At 41.4% G+C, this 17,751-nt stretch overlaps 1 protein-coding gene across 3 annotated transcripts in view; it reads right to left on the reverse strand.

Moving 5' to 3' along the window:
• Positions 1 to 17,751, reverse strand: part of map3k15 (mitogen-activated protein kinase kinase kinase 15) — a 72,112-nt gene that overhangs the window by 39,955 nt on the left and 14,406 nt on the right. For all 3 annotated transcript variants that reach the window (XM_034166072.1, XM_034166063.1, XM_034166079.1), the window contains exons 2-3: positions 16,388 to 16,527; positions 16,088 to 16,111 (exon numbers count right to left, since the gene is read on the reverse strand). In XM_034166072.1, coding sequence (XP_034021963.1) covers positions 16,088 to 16,111; positions 16,388 to 16,527 — 164 coding nt within the window. The remainder of the gene's footprint in view (positions 1 to 16,087; positions 16,112 to 16,387; positions 16,528 to 17,751) is intronic.

Consider the following 17,751-nt stretch of genomic DNA (forward strand, 5'->3'; position numbering starts at 1 on the left):
CCATTTTATAAACTGACTTGTTGTTATGGACCACAGGGGGTTGAAGACCATCACATCGGTCAACTGGCATGAGCCGGGGTACACCCTGGACAGGCCACCTGTCCAATGGTGCAATACGCACAAGACAAAAGTAGTCGCAGAAATCCTAGAGCATTGATGCAATAAAAAAAAAACATTTATTGTGTAATCACTACCACCGCTTTTGACTGGACAAGTCTACAGTATCTGTGATCGATCCCGCTGTACGAAAGAAAGTACGCGTAAAAACAGTTACCCATCTTGCTGCCCACCAGCAAGAAAGTTCGGGATTCAAAGCCCACTCTGCCCCTTCGTCTTGTACATCTGGTCTTGAATCAGAAAGGGCAATGGCATAAATTTGGAGACCCTCGGCCAAAATGAGAAGAAGCAAAGTCAAATTAGTTTAAAGAAAAGATCCAAATGTTATTAAAATGCATTAAAATTCCTCTTGATAAGATCATTCTACTCATTTCCATTGGGATCGGCTCAAAATTTTGATTAATCCTGCTAACAAACAAATGCTAATAGCTTCCTTAAAAAAGAAAAGCCACTAAAGAGGTGGTGATACAAATTGCGTACAAGTTTGACAAATATTAACTGCACCTCTGATCTACATATCTGATGGACATGAGGAGAAAGTACTGGAGAAACCAAGCATGCATGAAAAGAATAACAGCCAATTTGGACAAAGGAAAGATAAATACTAGTTTTCAGAAATTTTCTATGTGGACCTTGTGAGTATAAACTCATGTACAACATGCACATAAACCAATATACTGAAGGCAGGAGTGGAATCCAGACTGATATGGTCAGGAGGTGGGAACAGACAATGAATAATGAGCGTGTCAGTAACACACTGAGACTGTCTGGTAGTTTAACAATGGGGTCACCAAAAATTATAAGGCATGCATTGTATTTGCAGCACAGCATGAATGTTAATGAGGTTACAGATAATTACAGGCTCCACACCTGAGTTTCTCTTGTTCTCTCTTGTTCTTTATCTCTGTGTAGGTTTACTGGTTTTGCTTTCACTCAGTTGTTCTTTGTAGAGAACAGTGGGATTCCAATTCCAGTTCTGTTTACTGAGATGAGGAGTGGCTCAAAAACATGAGTGGTGACCATACATACGAGGGTCCAGAAAGTATTCACAGCACTTCACTTTTCCATATTTTGTTATGTTACAGCTTTATTCCAAAATGGAGTAAATTAATTTTTTCCCCTCAAAATTCTACTCACAACCCCATAATGACAACATAATTTTTTTTTTTAATAGTTTTCAAATTTATTTAAAAAAAAAAAAAGAAATTACGTGTGCATAAGTATTCCCACCCTTTGCTCAATACTTTGTTAATGCACCTTTGGCAGCAATTACAGCCTCAAGTCTTCTTGAATATGAGTTGTCCTGAAGCCACTCCTTTGATATCTTGGCTGTGTGTTTAGGGTCATTGTCCTGCTGAAAGATGAACAGTCACCCCAGTCTGAGGTCAAGAGCGCTCTGGAGCAGGTTTTCATCCAGGATGTCTCTGCACATTGCTGCATTCATCTTTCCCTCAATCCTGACTAGTCTCCCAGTTCCTGCCGCTGAAAAACATCCCCACAGCATGATGCTGCCACCACAATGCTTCTCTGTAGGGATGGTGCCTGGTTTCCTCCAAACATGGCGCCTGGCATTGAACCTAAAGAGTTCAATCTTTGTCTCGTCAGACTAGAGAGTTTTGTTTCTCATGGTCTGAGAGTCCTTCAGGTGCCTTTTGGCAAACTCCAGGTGGGCTCTGGAGAGGCTCTGACAGAGTGACCATCGGGTTCTTGGTCACCTCCCTGACTAAGGCCCTTCTCCCCTGATCGCTCAGTTTAGACGGCACAGCTCTAAGACGTGCTGGTGGATCCAAACTTCTTCCATTCATGGACAATAGAGGCGACTGTGCTCAATGGGACCTTCAAAGCAGCAGAAATGTTTCTATACTCTTCCCCAGTTTTGTGCCTCAAGACAATCCTGTCTCGGAGGTCTACAGACAACTCCTTTGACTTCATGCTTGGTTTGTGCTCTGACATGCACTGTCAACTGTGGGACCTTATATATAGGCAGCTGTGTGTCTTTCCAAATCATGTTCAATGAACTGAATTTATCCCAGGTGGACTCCAGTTAAGCTACAGAAACATCTCAAGGATGATCAGTGGAAACAGGATGCACCTGAGCTTTTGAGCATCATGGCAAAGGCTGTGAATACTTAGGTACACGTGAGTCCTTAGTTTGTTTTTTAATAAATTTGCAAAAATCTCAAAAAATCTTTTTTCATATTGTCATTATGGGGTATTGTGTGTAGAATTTTGAGGGAAAAAAAAAGAATTTCATTAATTTTGGACTAAGGCTGTAACGGAACAAAATGTGGAAAAACTGAAGCACTGTGAATACTTGCATGATGCACTGTATGTTTGGTTCTAAAAACCTGAAAACTTTGCCTTTATTTGATGAGCAGTGGTCTTTTAATTTGGGGAAAACTGAACTTCATTAAGAACCTTAAAAACAGTCACCAATAGTGACTACAGTACACCATTTGTCTGAGCATCACATGCACAATTTATCTGGTTTTCCTGTGAGTCTGTAATTTTCAAGTCATTAAGACCCTTCAGACCATTCAGATTGGGTCTGACAAATCGGTTTAAATCAGATTCTATACAGATTGCTTTTTAGTGGAATAGTGATCAGACCTGTTTTTCGAATCCAGCTCATCCAATACATGTGTCCAAACTCAATCCGACTCAAGCCAGATCTTTCATTGTGATCCTTCACCCTTTTTGTACTTGGCCTTGAGGTTTTTGTCATGGTACTCATGCATTGCTAGTGCAGCAGCAATGTCCTTGAATATATTCTGATTCCAATACATTCCACCAAACCTGTTTTACATTTCCTGGTCCACAGATTACTTAGTGGCCATCACCAAGTACTACCAAAGACAAAGAAACCACTATACAAAGTTTGGGCAAAGCTACCTTCAGAAGTTGGCGGGAGTTTGCGCATGGTTTTTGCACACGACATGAATATTGACCCTGCAAACCTGGACGTCATGATCCCCGAGCTAACAGGATTCAAACCACATCTGCGTTCAGACCTTGGCAAATCCGACTCAAATCCAAATAATAATGCCAGTCAGATTAAGAAAAAAAAACCTTTGCGGTTTAAAATGGATTTGCCCTAAATCTGACTCGAGATGGATTGCCAATCCCAGTCTTCTTGACTGGGTCTGCATTGGATAGTCACAACAGTGCTCCGAGGACTCAGTCTTCTCAGGCCCATCTCCCTGATCATTATTAATTATTAGTATTGTTATTATTAGTCTCTGATGAAATCTCCCACCATGCTTTGTTGTAGTCTGGTACCTACTTTATTGCGCAATCCAGAGCTTCTGTATTCTGGAGGCAACTGAACCCAGGGAAAGCCTAATGCTGAAGGATGAGCAGCCTGCTCCACACACACACACACACACACATACACAGATACAGTAAAACTCAGGTACTGTGATGTACAGTATGTAAAATACCCATTTCAGAAACCTGACACCTGCATTTTTTAGCAGCCATGAGCTGAGAGAAGGTCATGGAAAGATGGGAAACGTATACTGCGCGTTCAAAACAGAATTTGTCACAAATATTGTTCCAAACATTGCACACAATTGTTTCTGCACCATAGATGTACTAAGAGCGCTGGATCTACTGCAACGATTCAGCACACACTAAAAAAAAAAAACGGTGCAACATGAAAAACATCTGGCTCCCAGTCTGCCATAGAAATATGGAAAGAACGCGTTTTAAGTCATGAAGATTTAACATTTGTAAAGCTTTCTTAAACACTATTTTTTTAATCTTTGCTTCTTTCTCAAAGGCATAGGAGCTGGGCTACCAACATATCGACTAGGGTTCAATAGACAAGACAAGACACTTCATTTGCATTGTCCCAGTCCACCCAGCTGTAAATGGATATCGGCATTGACAGGGAAAGTTGACAGGGATTGTTGTCTTTGCTTCCTTCTCAAAGGTATAGGAGTCGGACTACCAACCTGCAGACTGGAGTTAATTTCCACTTGTGTGCTTCAAGCTACCCATCTGTACAACACTTACTGATACTAATTTTTCGTCATCTCTTCCTCAAAGTTAGGAGGAGCCAAGTACACTTCATCCTAGCCTGGTCCTCTTCCAGGATCAGCAGATCTGTATTCAGATTCATAGGGTTTGAAATAATGCAAAGGGACCATTTTCAAAATTTTGCCCTAAAGTAGTTAAGTCTGAGGCCCATTGGTGTCAGTGCTTATCTCTGGATACCGTCGCATGAAGACTCCACTTGGAAGAGGATGCCAGTCCATCACAGGCGACTTCCCAAACAAGGCCAGTACCCATTTATAGCTGCATGGACTGGGGTAATGCAGATGACATATCTTGTCCAAGGACACAGATGGGTACTGTGACCGGGAATCAAACCCTCATCTACATTTTGGTCACCCAACTTCTACCTCACTGAACCACCCGCAATGTTAAATGAATGATCAAACCAATCAGTTCCTCACTTTGAAAGATCAAACAGCTATAAAGTTGCCAGTTGCTATGGAAACAAGACTGTAGGTAAAATTTCCAGTATAACCAGAGACATATCAGCAGTGATGGAAGTCGCTGTCATGCCCCCGCCCAGTTCCAGGCTTCAGCCCTTATTTTCCCTCTTTATTTGGTTCTGTTCCTTTTGCCCCAGCCTTGTTTTATTACTTGCCTTTTTCATCATGTGTTTATTCTATGTTCTATTTTTGCTTTGGCACGTTCTTCTTTGTTACTTTTATACTTCAGCCATGTTCCATTTCCATTCTAGTTTTGTTCTATCACTCTGTGTTTTCATGGTTTATCATTTGGATATTGTTTGCCTATTGTTTTTGCTGTTCTCATTTCTGTTATGTAGTACTGTGATGCCAGGTTTTGTTATCATTTAGTTTCTGTTTTTCTTATAGTTTTGTCTGTCTGTTCCACTTGGTTTTGTCACAGTGTGTTATTTCCCATGATTCTGTTTATCATGTTCTGGTATGCTTTTCAGTCCTGATCAAGTTTAGATTTGTGTTCATGTTTTCTTTGTATGATCTTTAGTTGTCATGTCTGTAATCTCTTCACCGCTCACTTGCACCTGCCTGTCATTCTCTTTGTCTGCACTTCTCTCAGGTCTCTAAGTTGTCATGTCCAGTTTCATTGTTATCACAGTCTCTTTCTGATCACTGCACTCTCATGTCCCGCACCTGCACTTTGACATCACTGTTGGCCACGCCACATTCATCTGTCATTTACTTGCCCATTTGTCACCACCTTTCTGCATCTCTTTTGCCTTAGTTGTCACCTGACCATGCCCCCTTCCAGGCTCTTCCTCCTCCACGTGCACCTCATTAAACTGCTTCAGTTCACTTCCTCCCTGCTCGTTTGTTGATTCATTCACTTACCAGCACTTTGTCTCAGTCCTGTTTTGTCAAGCCGTGTTTTTGACTCAGCTCTGTGTACCGGATCCTGCTTTTTGCCTCAGCCCTGACAACTCTGTTTGCTCGTGTACTGACCCTGCTTGTTTCTGACCACGTCCTCTGTCTTGTCCCTGCCTGGTACTTTTGCTCCACAGACTGCCTTCCTGTTACCAGAACCAGGTCCGAATTAAACCATCCTTAAATCATACATCCTGTTGTGAGCCTGCATTTCTGTCCAGCCTCTGTCTGTGCCTCGCCTCCGCTCAGTCCTGTCAGTCGCAATGTTCAGAGAGCCTCATGTCTCATTGTGTAAGTCCTATGTAAGTCCATATAAGTCATATGTAGAGCCTGAGGCCCACAGGTGCTGGTACTTATTTCTGGATTCCATTGGTTTAAAAAAATAAAACCTTAAAAAAACATCTGATATTTGGGTTCAGAGTCTGAACACAGACTGAGTCACAGTGAAAACCCATCTTGTGGAAATGTTATAAACAATGGGTGGAGCAGTTTTTGAGTTAAGCAAGTGTACACAGACATGCAGGTTATTTCTAAATACCATGTTCCTGTTCTTGGGTGGGTAACCAGGCTGCATGAAGCCTTCTGGACTAAATTATTTAACTTAATCTACAATCTGATCTCATACCTCACAAACAGGCTGTGACAAACTGTTGCTCTGTGGAAGGTATAGCTCAGTATCTGCAAAAAAGCAGACATGGAATTTGACAGAAATGCTTGAGAGACTTTTTTGAATGTCACTCGAAACCTATACCTCACCTGAAATATAAAATGCTTCAATTTCTGCTATATACCTTAACACAAAATCTGACTCTCTCACAAGTGCATATTTTCCTTTTGACCTTTTGAAAAGATGACTAATCCAAACATTTATCCCACAGAAGACAGATTAGCACTGAATGATCACTGCCTAGTGTTGTTCTTTGAGGTCCTATCAGATTTTGCTACCAGCACCAGAACACAGGACTTGACAGTGTGTGGTCACATTTTTGTAAATTTTGCAGCTTTGATACATTGTTGGGAAGTACAGTAGTGTTCAGAATAATAGTAGTGCTGTGTGACTAAAAAGATTAATCCAGGTTTTGAGTATATTTCTTATTGTTACATGGGGAACAAGGTACCAGTAGATTCAGTAGATTCTCACAAATCCAACAAGACCAAGCATTCATGATATGCACACTCTTAAGGCTATGAACTTGGGTTATTAGTAAAAAAAAAAAGTAGAAAAGGGGGTGTTCACAATAATAGTAGCATCTGCTGTTGACGCTACAAACTCAAAACTATTATGTTCAAACTGCTTTTTTAGCAATCCTGTGAATCACTAAACTAGTATTTAGTTGTATAACCACAGTTTTTCATGATTTCTTCACATCTGCGAGGCATTAATTTTGTTGGTTTGGAACCAAGATTTTGCTCATTTACTAGCGTGCTTGGGGTCATTGTCTTGTTGAAACACCCATTTCAAGGGCATGTCCTCTTCAGCATAAGGCAACATGACCCCTTCAAATATTTTGACATATCCAAACTGATCCATGATACCTGGTATGCGATATATAGGCCCAACACCACAGTAGGAGAAACATGCCCATATCATGATGCTTGCACCACCACGCTTCACTGTCTTCACTGTGAACTGTAGCTTTAATTCAGAGTTTGGGGGTCGTCTCACAAACTGTCTGCAGCCCTTGGACCCAAAAAGAACAATTTTACTCTCAGTCCACAAAATATTCCTCCATTTCTCTTTAGGCCAGTTGATTCTTGAAAGGGTAGTTGTAAAACAGCTGCAGAGGAATGGTATATTTGAAGAGTTTCAGTCAGGTTTTAGAATTCATCATAGTACAGAAACAGCATTAGTGAAGGTTACAAATGATCTTCTTATGGCCTCAGACAGTGGACTCATCTCTGTGCTTGTTCTGTAAGACCTCAGTGCTGCTTTTGATACTGTTGACCATAAAATTTTATTACAGAGATTAGAGCATGCCATAGGTATTAAAGGCACTGCGCTGCGGTGGTTTGAATCATATTTATCTAATAGATTACAATTTGTTCATGTAAATGGGGAATCTTCTTCACAGACTAAGGTTAATTATGGAGTTCCACAAGGTTCTGTGCTAGGACAAATTTTATTCACTTTATACATGTTTCCATTAGGCAGTATTATTAGACGGCACTGCTTAAATTTTCATTGTTACGCAGATCAATCAATCAATCAGTCAATTTTTTTATATAGCGCCAAATCACAACAAACAGTTGCCCCAAGGCGCTTTATATTGTAAGGCAAGGCCATACAATAATTATGTAAAACCCCAACGGTCAAAACGACCCCCTGTGAGCAAGCACTTGGCTACAGTGGGAAGGAAAAACTCCCTTTTAACAGGAAGAAACCTCCAGCAGAACCAGGCTCAGGGAGGGGCAGTCTTCTGCTGGGACTGGTTGGGGCTGAGGGAGAGAACCAGGAAAAAGACATGCTGTGGAGGGGAGCAGAGATCGATCACTAATGATTAAATGCAGAGTGGTGCATACAGAGCAAAAAGAGAAAGAAACAGTGCATCATGGGAACCCCCCAGCAGTCTACGTCTATAGCAGCATAACTAAGGGATGGTTCAGGGTCACCTGATCCAGCCCTAACTATAAGCTTTAGCAAAAAGGAAAGTTTTAAGCCTAATCTTAAAAGTAGAGAGGGTGTCTGTCTCCCTGATCTGAATTGGGAGCTGGTTCCACAGGAGAGGAGCCTGAAAGCTGAAGGCTCTGCCTCCCATTCTACTCTTACAAACCCTAGGAACTACAAGTAAGCCTGCAGTCTGAGAGCGAAGCGCTCTATTGGGGTGATATGGTACTACGAGGTCCCTAAGATAAGATGGGACCTGATTATTCAAAACCTTATAAGTAAGAAGAAGAATTTTAAATTCTATTCTAGAATTAACAGGAAGCCAATGAAGAGAGGCCAATATGGGTGAGATATGCTCTCTCCTTCTAGTCCCCGTCAGTACTCTAGCTGCAGCATTTTGAATTAACTGAAGGCTTTTTAGGGAACTTTTAGGACAACCTGATAATAATGAATTACAATAGTCCAGCCTAGAGGAAATAAATGCATGAATTAGTTTTTCAGCATCACTCTGAGACAAGACCTTTCTGATTTTAGAGATATTGCGTAAATGCAAAAAAGCAGTCCTACATATTTGTTTAATATGCGCTTTGAATGACATATCCTGATCAAGAATGACTCCAAGATTTCTCACAATATTACTAGAGGTCAGGGTAATGCCATCCAGAGTAAGGATCTGATTAGACACCATGTTTCTAAGATTTGTGGGGCCAAGTACAATAACTTCAGTTTTATCTGAGTTTAAAAGCAGAAAATTAGAGGTCATCCATGTCTTTATGTCTGTAAGACAATCCTGCAGTTTAGCTAATTGGTGTGTGTCCTCTGGCTTCATGGATAGATAAAGCTGGGTATCATCTGCATAACAATGAAAATTTAAGCAATACCGTCTAATAATACTGCCTAAGGGAAGCATGTATAAAGTGAATAAAATTGGTCCTAGCACAGAACCTTGTGGAACTCCATAATTAACTTTAGTCTGTGAAGAAGATTCCCCATTTACATGAACAAATTGTAATCTATTAGACAAATATGATTCAAACCACCGCAACGCAGTGCCTTTAATACCTATGGCATGCTCTAATCTCTGTAATAAAATTTTATGGTCAACAGTATCAAAAGCAGCACTGAGGTCTAACAGAACAAGCACAGAGATGAGTCCACTATCCGAGGCCATAAGAAGATCATTTGTAACCTTCACTAATGCTGTTTCTGTACTATGATGAATTCTAAAACCTGACTGAAACTCTTCAAATAGACCATTCCTCTGCAGATGATCAGTTAGCTGTTTTACAACTACCCTTTCAAGAATTTTTGAGAGAAAAGGAAGGTTGGAGATTGGCCTATAATTAGCTAAGATAGCTGGGTCAAGTGATGGCTTTTTAAGTAATGGTTTAATTACTGCCACCTTAAAAGCCTGTGGTACATAGCCAACTAACAAAGATAGATTGATCATATTTAAGATCGAAGCATTAAATAATGGTAGGGCTTCCTTGAGCAGCCTGGTAGGAATGGGGTCTAATAAACATGTTGATGGTTTGGATGAAGTAACTAATGAAAATAACTCAGACAGAACAATCGGAGAGAAAGAGTCTAACCAAATACCGGCATCACTGAAAGCAGCCAAAGATAACGATACGTCTTTGGGATGGTTATGAGTAATTTTTTCTCTAATAGTTAAAATTTTGTTAGCAAAGAAAGTCATGAAGTCATTACTAGTTAAAGTTAATGGAATACTCAGCTCAATAGAGCTCTGACTCTTTGTCAGCCTGGCTACAGTGCTGAAAAGAAACCTGGGGTTGTTCTTATTTTCTTCAATTAGTGATGAGTAGAAAGATGTCCTAGCTTTACGGAGGGCTTTTTTATAGAGCAACAGACTCTTTTTCCAGGCTAAGTGAAGATCTTCTAAATTAGTGAGACGCCATTTCCTCTCCATCTTACGGGTTATCTGCTTTAAGCTACGAGTTTGTGAGTTATACCACGGAGTCAGGCACTTCTGATTTAAAGCTCTCTTTTTCAGAGGAGCTACAGCATCCAAAGTTGTCTTCAATGAGGATGTAAACCTACTGACGAGATACTCTATCTCACTTACAGAGTTTAGGTAGCTACTCTGCACTGTGTTGGTATATGGCATTAGAGAACATAAAGAAGGAATCATATCCTTAAACCTAGTTACAGCGCTTTCTGAAAGACTTCTAGTGTAATGAAACTTATTCCCCACTGCTGGGTAGTCCATCAGAGTAAATGTAAATGTTATTAAGAAATGATCAGACAGAAGGGAGTTTTCAGGGAATACTGTTAAGTCTTCTATTTCCATACCATAAGTCAGAACAAGATCTAAGATATGATTAAAGTGGTGGGTGGACTCATTTACTTTTTGAGCAAAGCCAATAGAGTCTAATAATAGATTAAATGCAGTGTTGAGGCTGTCATTCTCAGCATCTGTGTGGATGTTAAAATCGCCCACTATAATTATCTTATCTGAGCTAAGCACTAAGTCAGACAAAAGGTCTGAAAATTCACAGAGAAACTCACAGTAACGACCAGGTGGACGATAGATAATAACAAATAAAACTGGTTTTTGGGACTTCCAATTTGGATGGACAAGACTAAGAGTCAAGCTTTCAAATGAATTAAAGCTCTGTCTGGGTTTTTGATTAATTAATAAGATGGAATGGAAGATTGCTGCTAATCCTCCGCCTCGGCCCGTGCTACGAGCATTCTGACAGTTAGTGTGACTCGGGGGTGTTGACTCATTTAAACTAACATATTCATCCTGCTGTAACCAGGTTTCTGTAAGGCAGAATAAATCAATATGTTGATCAATTATTATATCATTTACCAACAGGGACTTAGAAGAGAGAGACCTAATGTTTAATAGACCACATTTAACTGTTTTAGTCTGTGGTGCAGTTGAAGGTGCTATATTATTTTTTCTTTTTGAATTTTTATGCTTAAATAGATTTTTGCTGGTTATTGGTAGTCTGGGAGCAGGCACCGTCTCTACGGGGATGGGGTAATGAGGGGATGGCAGGGGGAGAGAAGCTGCAGAGAGGTGTGTAAGACTACAACTCTGCTTCCTGGTCCCAACCCTGGATAGTCACGGTTTGGAGGATTTAAGAAAATTGGCCAGATTTCTAGAAATGAGAGCTGCTCCATCCAAAGTGGGATGGATGCCGTCTCTCCTAACAAGACCAGATTTTCCCCAGAAGCTTTGCCAATTATCTATGAAGCCCACCTCATTTTTTGGACACCACTCAGACAGCCAGCAATTCAAGGAGAACATGCGGCTAAACATGTCACTCCCGGTCTGATTGGGGAGGGGCCCAGAGAAAACTACAGAGTCCGACATTGTTTTTGCAAAGTTACACACCGATTTAATGTTAATTTTAGTGACCTCCGATTGGCGTAACCGGGTGTCATTACTGCCGACGTGAATTACAATCTTACCAAATTTACGCTTAGCCTTAGCCAGCAGTTTCAAATTTCCTTCAATGTCGCCTGCTCTGGCCCCCGGAAGACAATTGACTATGGTTGCTGGTGTCGCTAACTTCACATTTCTCAAAACAGAGTCGCCAATAACCAGAGTTTGATCCTCGGCGGGTGTGTCGTCGAGTGGGGAGAAACGGTTAGAGATGTGAACGGGTTGGCGGTGTACACGGGGCTTCTGTTTAGGGCTACGCTTCCTCCTCACAGTCACCCAGTCGGCCTGCTTTCCCGGCTGCTCGGGATCTGCCAGGGGGTAACTAACGGCGGCTAAGCTACCTTGGTCCGCACCGACTACAGGGGCCTGGCTAGCTGTAGAATTTTCCACGGTGCGGAGCCGAGTCTCCAATTCGCCCAGCCTGGCCTCCAAAGCTACGAATAAGCTACACTTATTACAAGTACCGTTACTGCTAAAGGAGGCCGAGGAATAACTAAACATTTCACACCCAGAGCAGAAAAGTGCAGGAGAGACAGGAGAAGCCGCCATGCTAAATCGGCTAAGAGCTAGTAGCTACGCTAAGCTAGCGGATTCCTAAAAACACGCAAAGTGAATAATGTGTAAATAATTTAGAGGTGATTCAGCAGAAGGAGTGCTTTAGTTAAGGCACGTAAAGATTACACTGGGAAACAAATCGTAATCTAGATAACTAGATCAATCTAACTGCACAGATTAAACAGCTAACAGATACAGAAAAACACCGCTGTGCTCCGGAACAGGAAGTGATACAATACCGCAGTGAGAGCCAACCACCCAGCTTTATCTATCCATGAAGCCAGAGGACACACACCAATTAGCTAAACTGCAGGATTGTCTTACAGACATAAAGACATGGATACCTCTAATTTCCTGCTTTTAAACTCAGATAAAACTGAAGTTATTGTACTTGGCCCCACAAATCTTAGAAACATGGTGTCTAATCAGATTCTTACTCTGGATGGCATTACCCTGACCTCTAGTAATACTGTGAGAAATCTTGGAGTCATTCTTGATCAGGATATGTCATTCAATGCGCATTGTTATGTGGGCCGCTGAAGAGGAGGTACTGCTGGCCCACCACCACAAGATGGCGCCCTGCTTGAAGTGCGGGCTTCAAGCATGAGAGGGCGTCGGAGCGACCGGGAGTGACAGCTGTCACTCATCATCCGTACCAGCTGTCACACATCCACTACACAACACCATCACCATAAAGGCCGGACTGCAACTTCACCTCCCCGCCGAGAAATCAGCTACCTTGGAGGTAATATTCTCTGCTGTATTTAACGCTGACTAATAGTCTGAACTTCTTTGCAGCCGTTTTTCTGTGGGATTGCCTTATCTGTGGGATTGGCGTTTGGTGTGATCAGCGACTGCTTCGCTTCACACCCCAACCAGATAAGTGGTTAGACAGGAGCTGCACGAGTGTGTGATTGGAGGTGGAGGTGCTCCCTCCTTACTGAACACAGACTGTGGGATTACTGAGTGTGCGTACTCACACTCACCTGTGCTGTTTCTATTCTCTGCCAGCAGTACCGGGTCTGACAGCTGAAGACGGTGACCACCTGGGGACCCAGGACTTGGCGGCTCCGGTGTTCTTCAGGTCCGCTGGCGGTGAGGGCCGTGTGGGATCCGGCTCGGTTCTGGACGGGCGTCTCCTATCCTCAAGCCTGCCCACACGTCACCCAACGTGTAATTGACTGTAGTCCCAAACTGATTGTTGTCTGTATTCCGTTGTGCACAATTTACAACATTAAATTGTTACTGTTTGGCTTATCCATTGCCCGTTCTTTTACGCCCCCTGTTGTGGGTCCGTGTTCCTACACTTTCACAACACGCATATTAAACAAATATGTAGGACTGCTTTTTTGCATTTGAGCAATATCTCTAAAATTAGAAAGGTCTTGTCTCAGAGTGATGCTGAAAAACTAATTCATGCATTTATTGCCTCTAGGCTGGACTATTGTAATTCATTATTATCAGATTGTCCTAAAAGTTCCCTGAAAAGCCTTCAGTTAATTCAAAATGCTGCAGCTAGAGTACTGACAGGGACTAGAAGGAGAGAGCATATCTCACCCATATTGGCCTCTCTTCATTGGCTTCCTGTTAATTCTAGAATAGAATTTAAAATTCTTCTTCTTACTTATAAGGTTTTGAATAATCAGGTCCCATCTTATCTTAGGGACCTCACAGTACCATATCACCCCAATAGAGCACTTTGCTCTCAGACTGCAGGCTTACTTGTAGTTCCTAGGGTTTGTAAGAGTAGAATGGGAGACAGAGCCTTCAGCTTTCAGGCTCCTCTCCTGTGGAACCAGCTCCCAATTCAGATCAGGGAGACAGACACCCTCTCTACTTTTAAGATTAGGCTTAAAACTTTCCTTTTTGCTAAAGCTTATAGTTAGGGCTGGATCAGGTGACCCTGAACCATCCCTTAGTTATGCTGCTATAGACTTAGACTGCTGGGGGGTTCCCATGATGCACTGAGTGTTTATTTCTCTTTTTGCTCTGTATGCACCACTCTGCATTTAATCATTAATGATTGATCTCTGGTCCCCTCCACAGCATGTCTTTCTCCTGGTTCTCTCCCTCAGCCCCAACCAGTCCCAGCAGAAGACTGCCCCTCCCTGAGCCTGGTTCTGCTGGAGGTTTCTTCCTGTTAAAAGGGAGTTTTTCCTTCCAACTGTCGCCAAGTGCTTGCTCACAGGGGGTCGTTTTGACCGTTGGGGTTTTTCCGTAATTATTGTATGGCCTTGCCTTACAATATAAAGCGCCTTGGGGCAACTGTCTGTTGTGATTTGACGCTATATAAATAAAATTGATTTGATTTGATGTGTTCTTTGGCAAATTATAACCTCTTCTGCACGTCTTTTATTTAACAGAGGGACTTTGCGGGGGATTCTTGCAAATAAATTAGCTTCACACAGGTGTCTTCTAACTGTCACAGCACTTACAGGTAACGCCAGACTGTCTTTGATCATCCTGGAGCTGATCAATGGGTGAGCCTTTGCCATTCTGGTTATTCTTCTATCCATTTTGATGGTTGTTTTCCATTTTCTTCCACACATCTCTGTTTTTTTTTGTCCATTTTAAAGCATTGGAGATCATTGTAGATGAACAGCCTATAATTTTTTGCACCTGCGTATAAGTTTTCCCCTCTCCAATCAACTTTTTAATCAAACTACGCTGTTCTTCTGGACAATGTCTTGAACGTCCCATTTTCCTCAGGCTTTCAAAGAGAAAAGCATGTTCAACGGGTGCTGGCTTCATCCTTAAATAGGGGACACCTGCTTCACACCAGTTTGTTCAACAAAATTGACGAACTCACTGACTGAATGCCACACTACTATTATTGTGAACACCCCCTTTTCTACTTTTTTTTACTAATAGCCCAATTTCATAGCCTTAAGAGTGTGCATATCATGAATCTTTGGTCTTCTTGGGTTTGTGAGAATCTACATGTACCTTGTTTCCCATGTAACAATAAGAAATATACTCAAAACCTGGATTAATCTTTTTATTCACATAGCACTACTATTATTCTGAACACTACTGTAAATTTGATGGGAAAAAACACATCTTGCTACAATTTGTTTGCAATCGATGTGATTTTGATTTGTTGAATTGCCAGACTATGAATAGCAGGATTTAACAGGTTTAACTACTAGATGCATGAACTGAAAGTTAACTGACCAACTCCTAACTCTTTACCATGTATACAAACATGTATAATGTCATAGATTTTACACTCGTACATTCATACAGAGCACAAAATAATAGGAAGCAGAACTTTGCAAATTTAGGTTGATGACATTTCGCTGTTACTGCATGTTTAAATCCCTAAATTGGAAATTCCGCTGGACAGGACACTGATAGGCCAGAAGAGGATACAGCTACTTAAATTCTGTCAGTATTCCTGATGCACCACTTTCCCTGGGCAATCACTCCATCTTCTGTTTCACATGTACAGTCTATAATTTGTTTCCAGATTGACAGGAGTCATTTTTAGAAAGTGCCTGGTCAAAGTGCGACTGGCTGAAAAATCAAACTTCATTCCACTGTGGAAACTACAAAGTGACAACAGCAGCAAAGGAGCCAGCTGTTTCTAAGGTTCTAAGCATGCCATTTTTATTTCTTGCACAGTACATTTAGATTTTTAGCACCTGTTCAGTTACTGATAATTACAATAACAAACCTGCAAGATGTGTTCACAGCATTCAGCGAGAAGCTGGAAAGACTTTTCAGCCATCTTTCAAATAGTGACAAGTGAAATCTACAGGGGGGTCAATAAAGCACCAATGTCCCTGGGCCACTGACTTTTTAATAATACCCCAAATGTTTACCCACAGGTGAAGAACCCACTGTCCTATTTCAGATCAAGGACAGTCAAGACTTCATTCATTCCTGTGGAATGATTTGGCACCAACTTGGAGTCTGGTATCCAGCTCTTTTAGTACATGCATGATGTGCACGTGCAATCAGTCTGAGCCCCACATACACAAATAATCTTACCGTGTTTTTCTGTGCCACCATGTCCTGAAATGAGATCAAAGAAACAGCATTTAAGAAACGACTAGAAATCTGAAACACAAAGCTACTTGCGACTCTACTCTGAACTTTAGCTAGTTTAATTTACACCAACATATGAGCACAAACAGCTGATTCTCTCCTGGCAGCTCAGAGCCAGACTGACACGGTCCAACACTTACAATCATACTCTAAATATCTCGTGGCTTCCAAAGAAAGACCAAGGTAATGGTTTCTAAGAAGTATAATTTCATCAAGAGGGGATTCAGAGAAGGGTGGGGTTACCTTCAGCGACTGAGCAGTGTCCGGGTCTGTGTCGTGGTACAAGATGACGTTGTTGGCCATGTCGAAGCTCTCCCTCACACCCAGATGGTAAAACAAGGATGGCTGACGAAACACGTCACTCATATCCACAACTGCAATGTCTGGAAAGCAGGAGAATGGATGAGGATATCAACAATAGTGGCACTGAATGTGTAGTTCCTTGTTTTTGGTTGTTTGTTTTACTGTTTACATCATAAAAATGATTTTCTCCAGCACCACTATAATTAAATTCCTCAGTGTTCAAATACTGGATTCAAAAACTTGTATCGCAAATATGAGCAAAGTTCATCTTGCTTACATAAAAAAATGTATGATATTGACCCATTTGGGTTAAAATATGATGGGAAAAACACCATAAAACACTGAGAAAATGAATGCTGTTTGAGGGTCAAATGGCACTGCTATAGTACATGTTAGTGGTAGCACCATGGAGCTGAATAAACAGAGGTAACATGTCAGCAGGAATATGAATGGAACACTCAATAAACCACTCATGTAAACACCAATCAAAATACTGTCTTCTTTAGAATAGGTTCAATAGTGGGATTATTACTGTCTATGTAAACAAAACTGGAAAAGACCAAGGGGAAGCCCACGTTTCACCTGGCTGTGGAAGACAGATGATGGGGATGGACCAGTTGTCCGTCTGGGACCACAGACGGTTTCATGGCGTGCTCTCAGACCTGATCTGATTTGTGCAGGAAAGTTTGGCGATTTTTCTCATGAATCCTACCATATTTACTGAAGCCCAACCAAAATAATGGCTGGTCAATAATATCGACTGATATGAGCCTTTCACAAATATAATGGGAGTGGCAACCCAATCTCATGCCAAGTTCATGATGGCATCACAAAAAGTGATTAGTTCTTTATACCATCACAACAATATCATGAAATTATTTTGTAATGGCGCTATGGTGAAATTTGGAGAAACGTGGGGTGGGGGTATGATCAGTGGTGGGCACAGCTAACCAAAACGTTAGCGTCAATAACTGGTAATCAGCTAACTCAAAAGTTATTTTTTTTAATACTAAACCAATAAGCTGGTCTAAAAACTTATTGGAAGCTACAGATAACTGATAACTTTCAATTTTGCTTCCCATACAGTCTCAGCTACTAAGAAGCTGATTTTGAGTTTAAACACCACCAAAGGATTCTAATAGAACCAAAGGCGAACACAAACCCAAACAGCCAATGAGCTAGCGCTTCTGTCTTTGTGCACTCTGCCCCCTGCTGTAGGAAAGCATCATTTACTCTGGCAGGATACAGTGGTCCAGCGATGAGGCAGAGGTCTTGAAATGGAAAGCAGGTTTGAATTATGGTTT

This window comes from Thalassophryne amazonica, chromosome 1, assembly GCF_902500255.1.
Source record: "Thalassophryne amazonica chromosome 1, fThaAma1.1, whole genome shotgun sequence".
In the NCBI taxonomy this organism is placed as follows: domain Eukaryota; kingdom Metazoa; phylum Chordata; class Actinopteri; order Batrachoidiformes; family Batrachoididae; genus Thalassophryne; species Thalassophryne amazonica.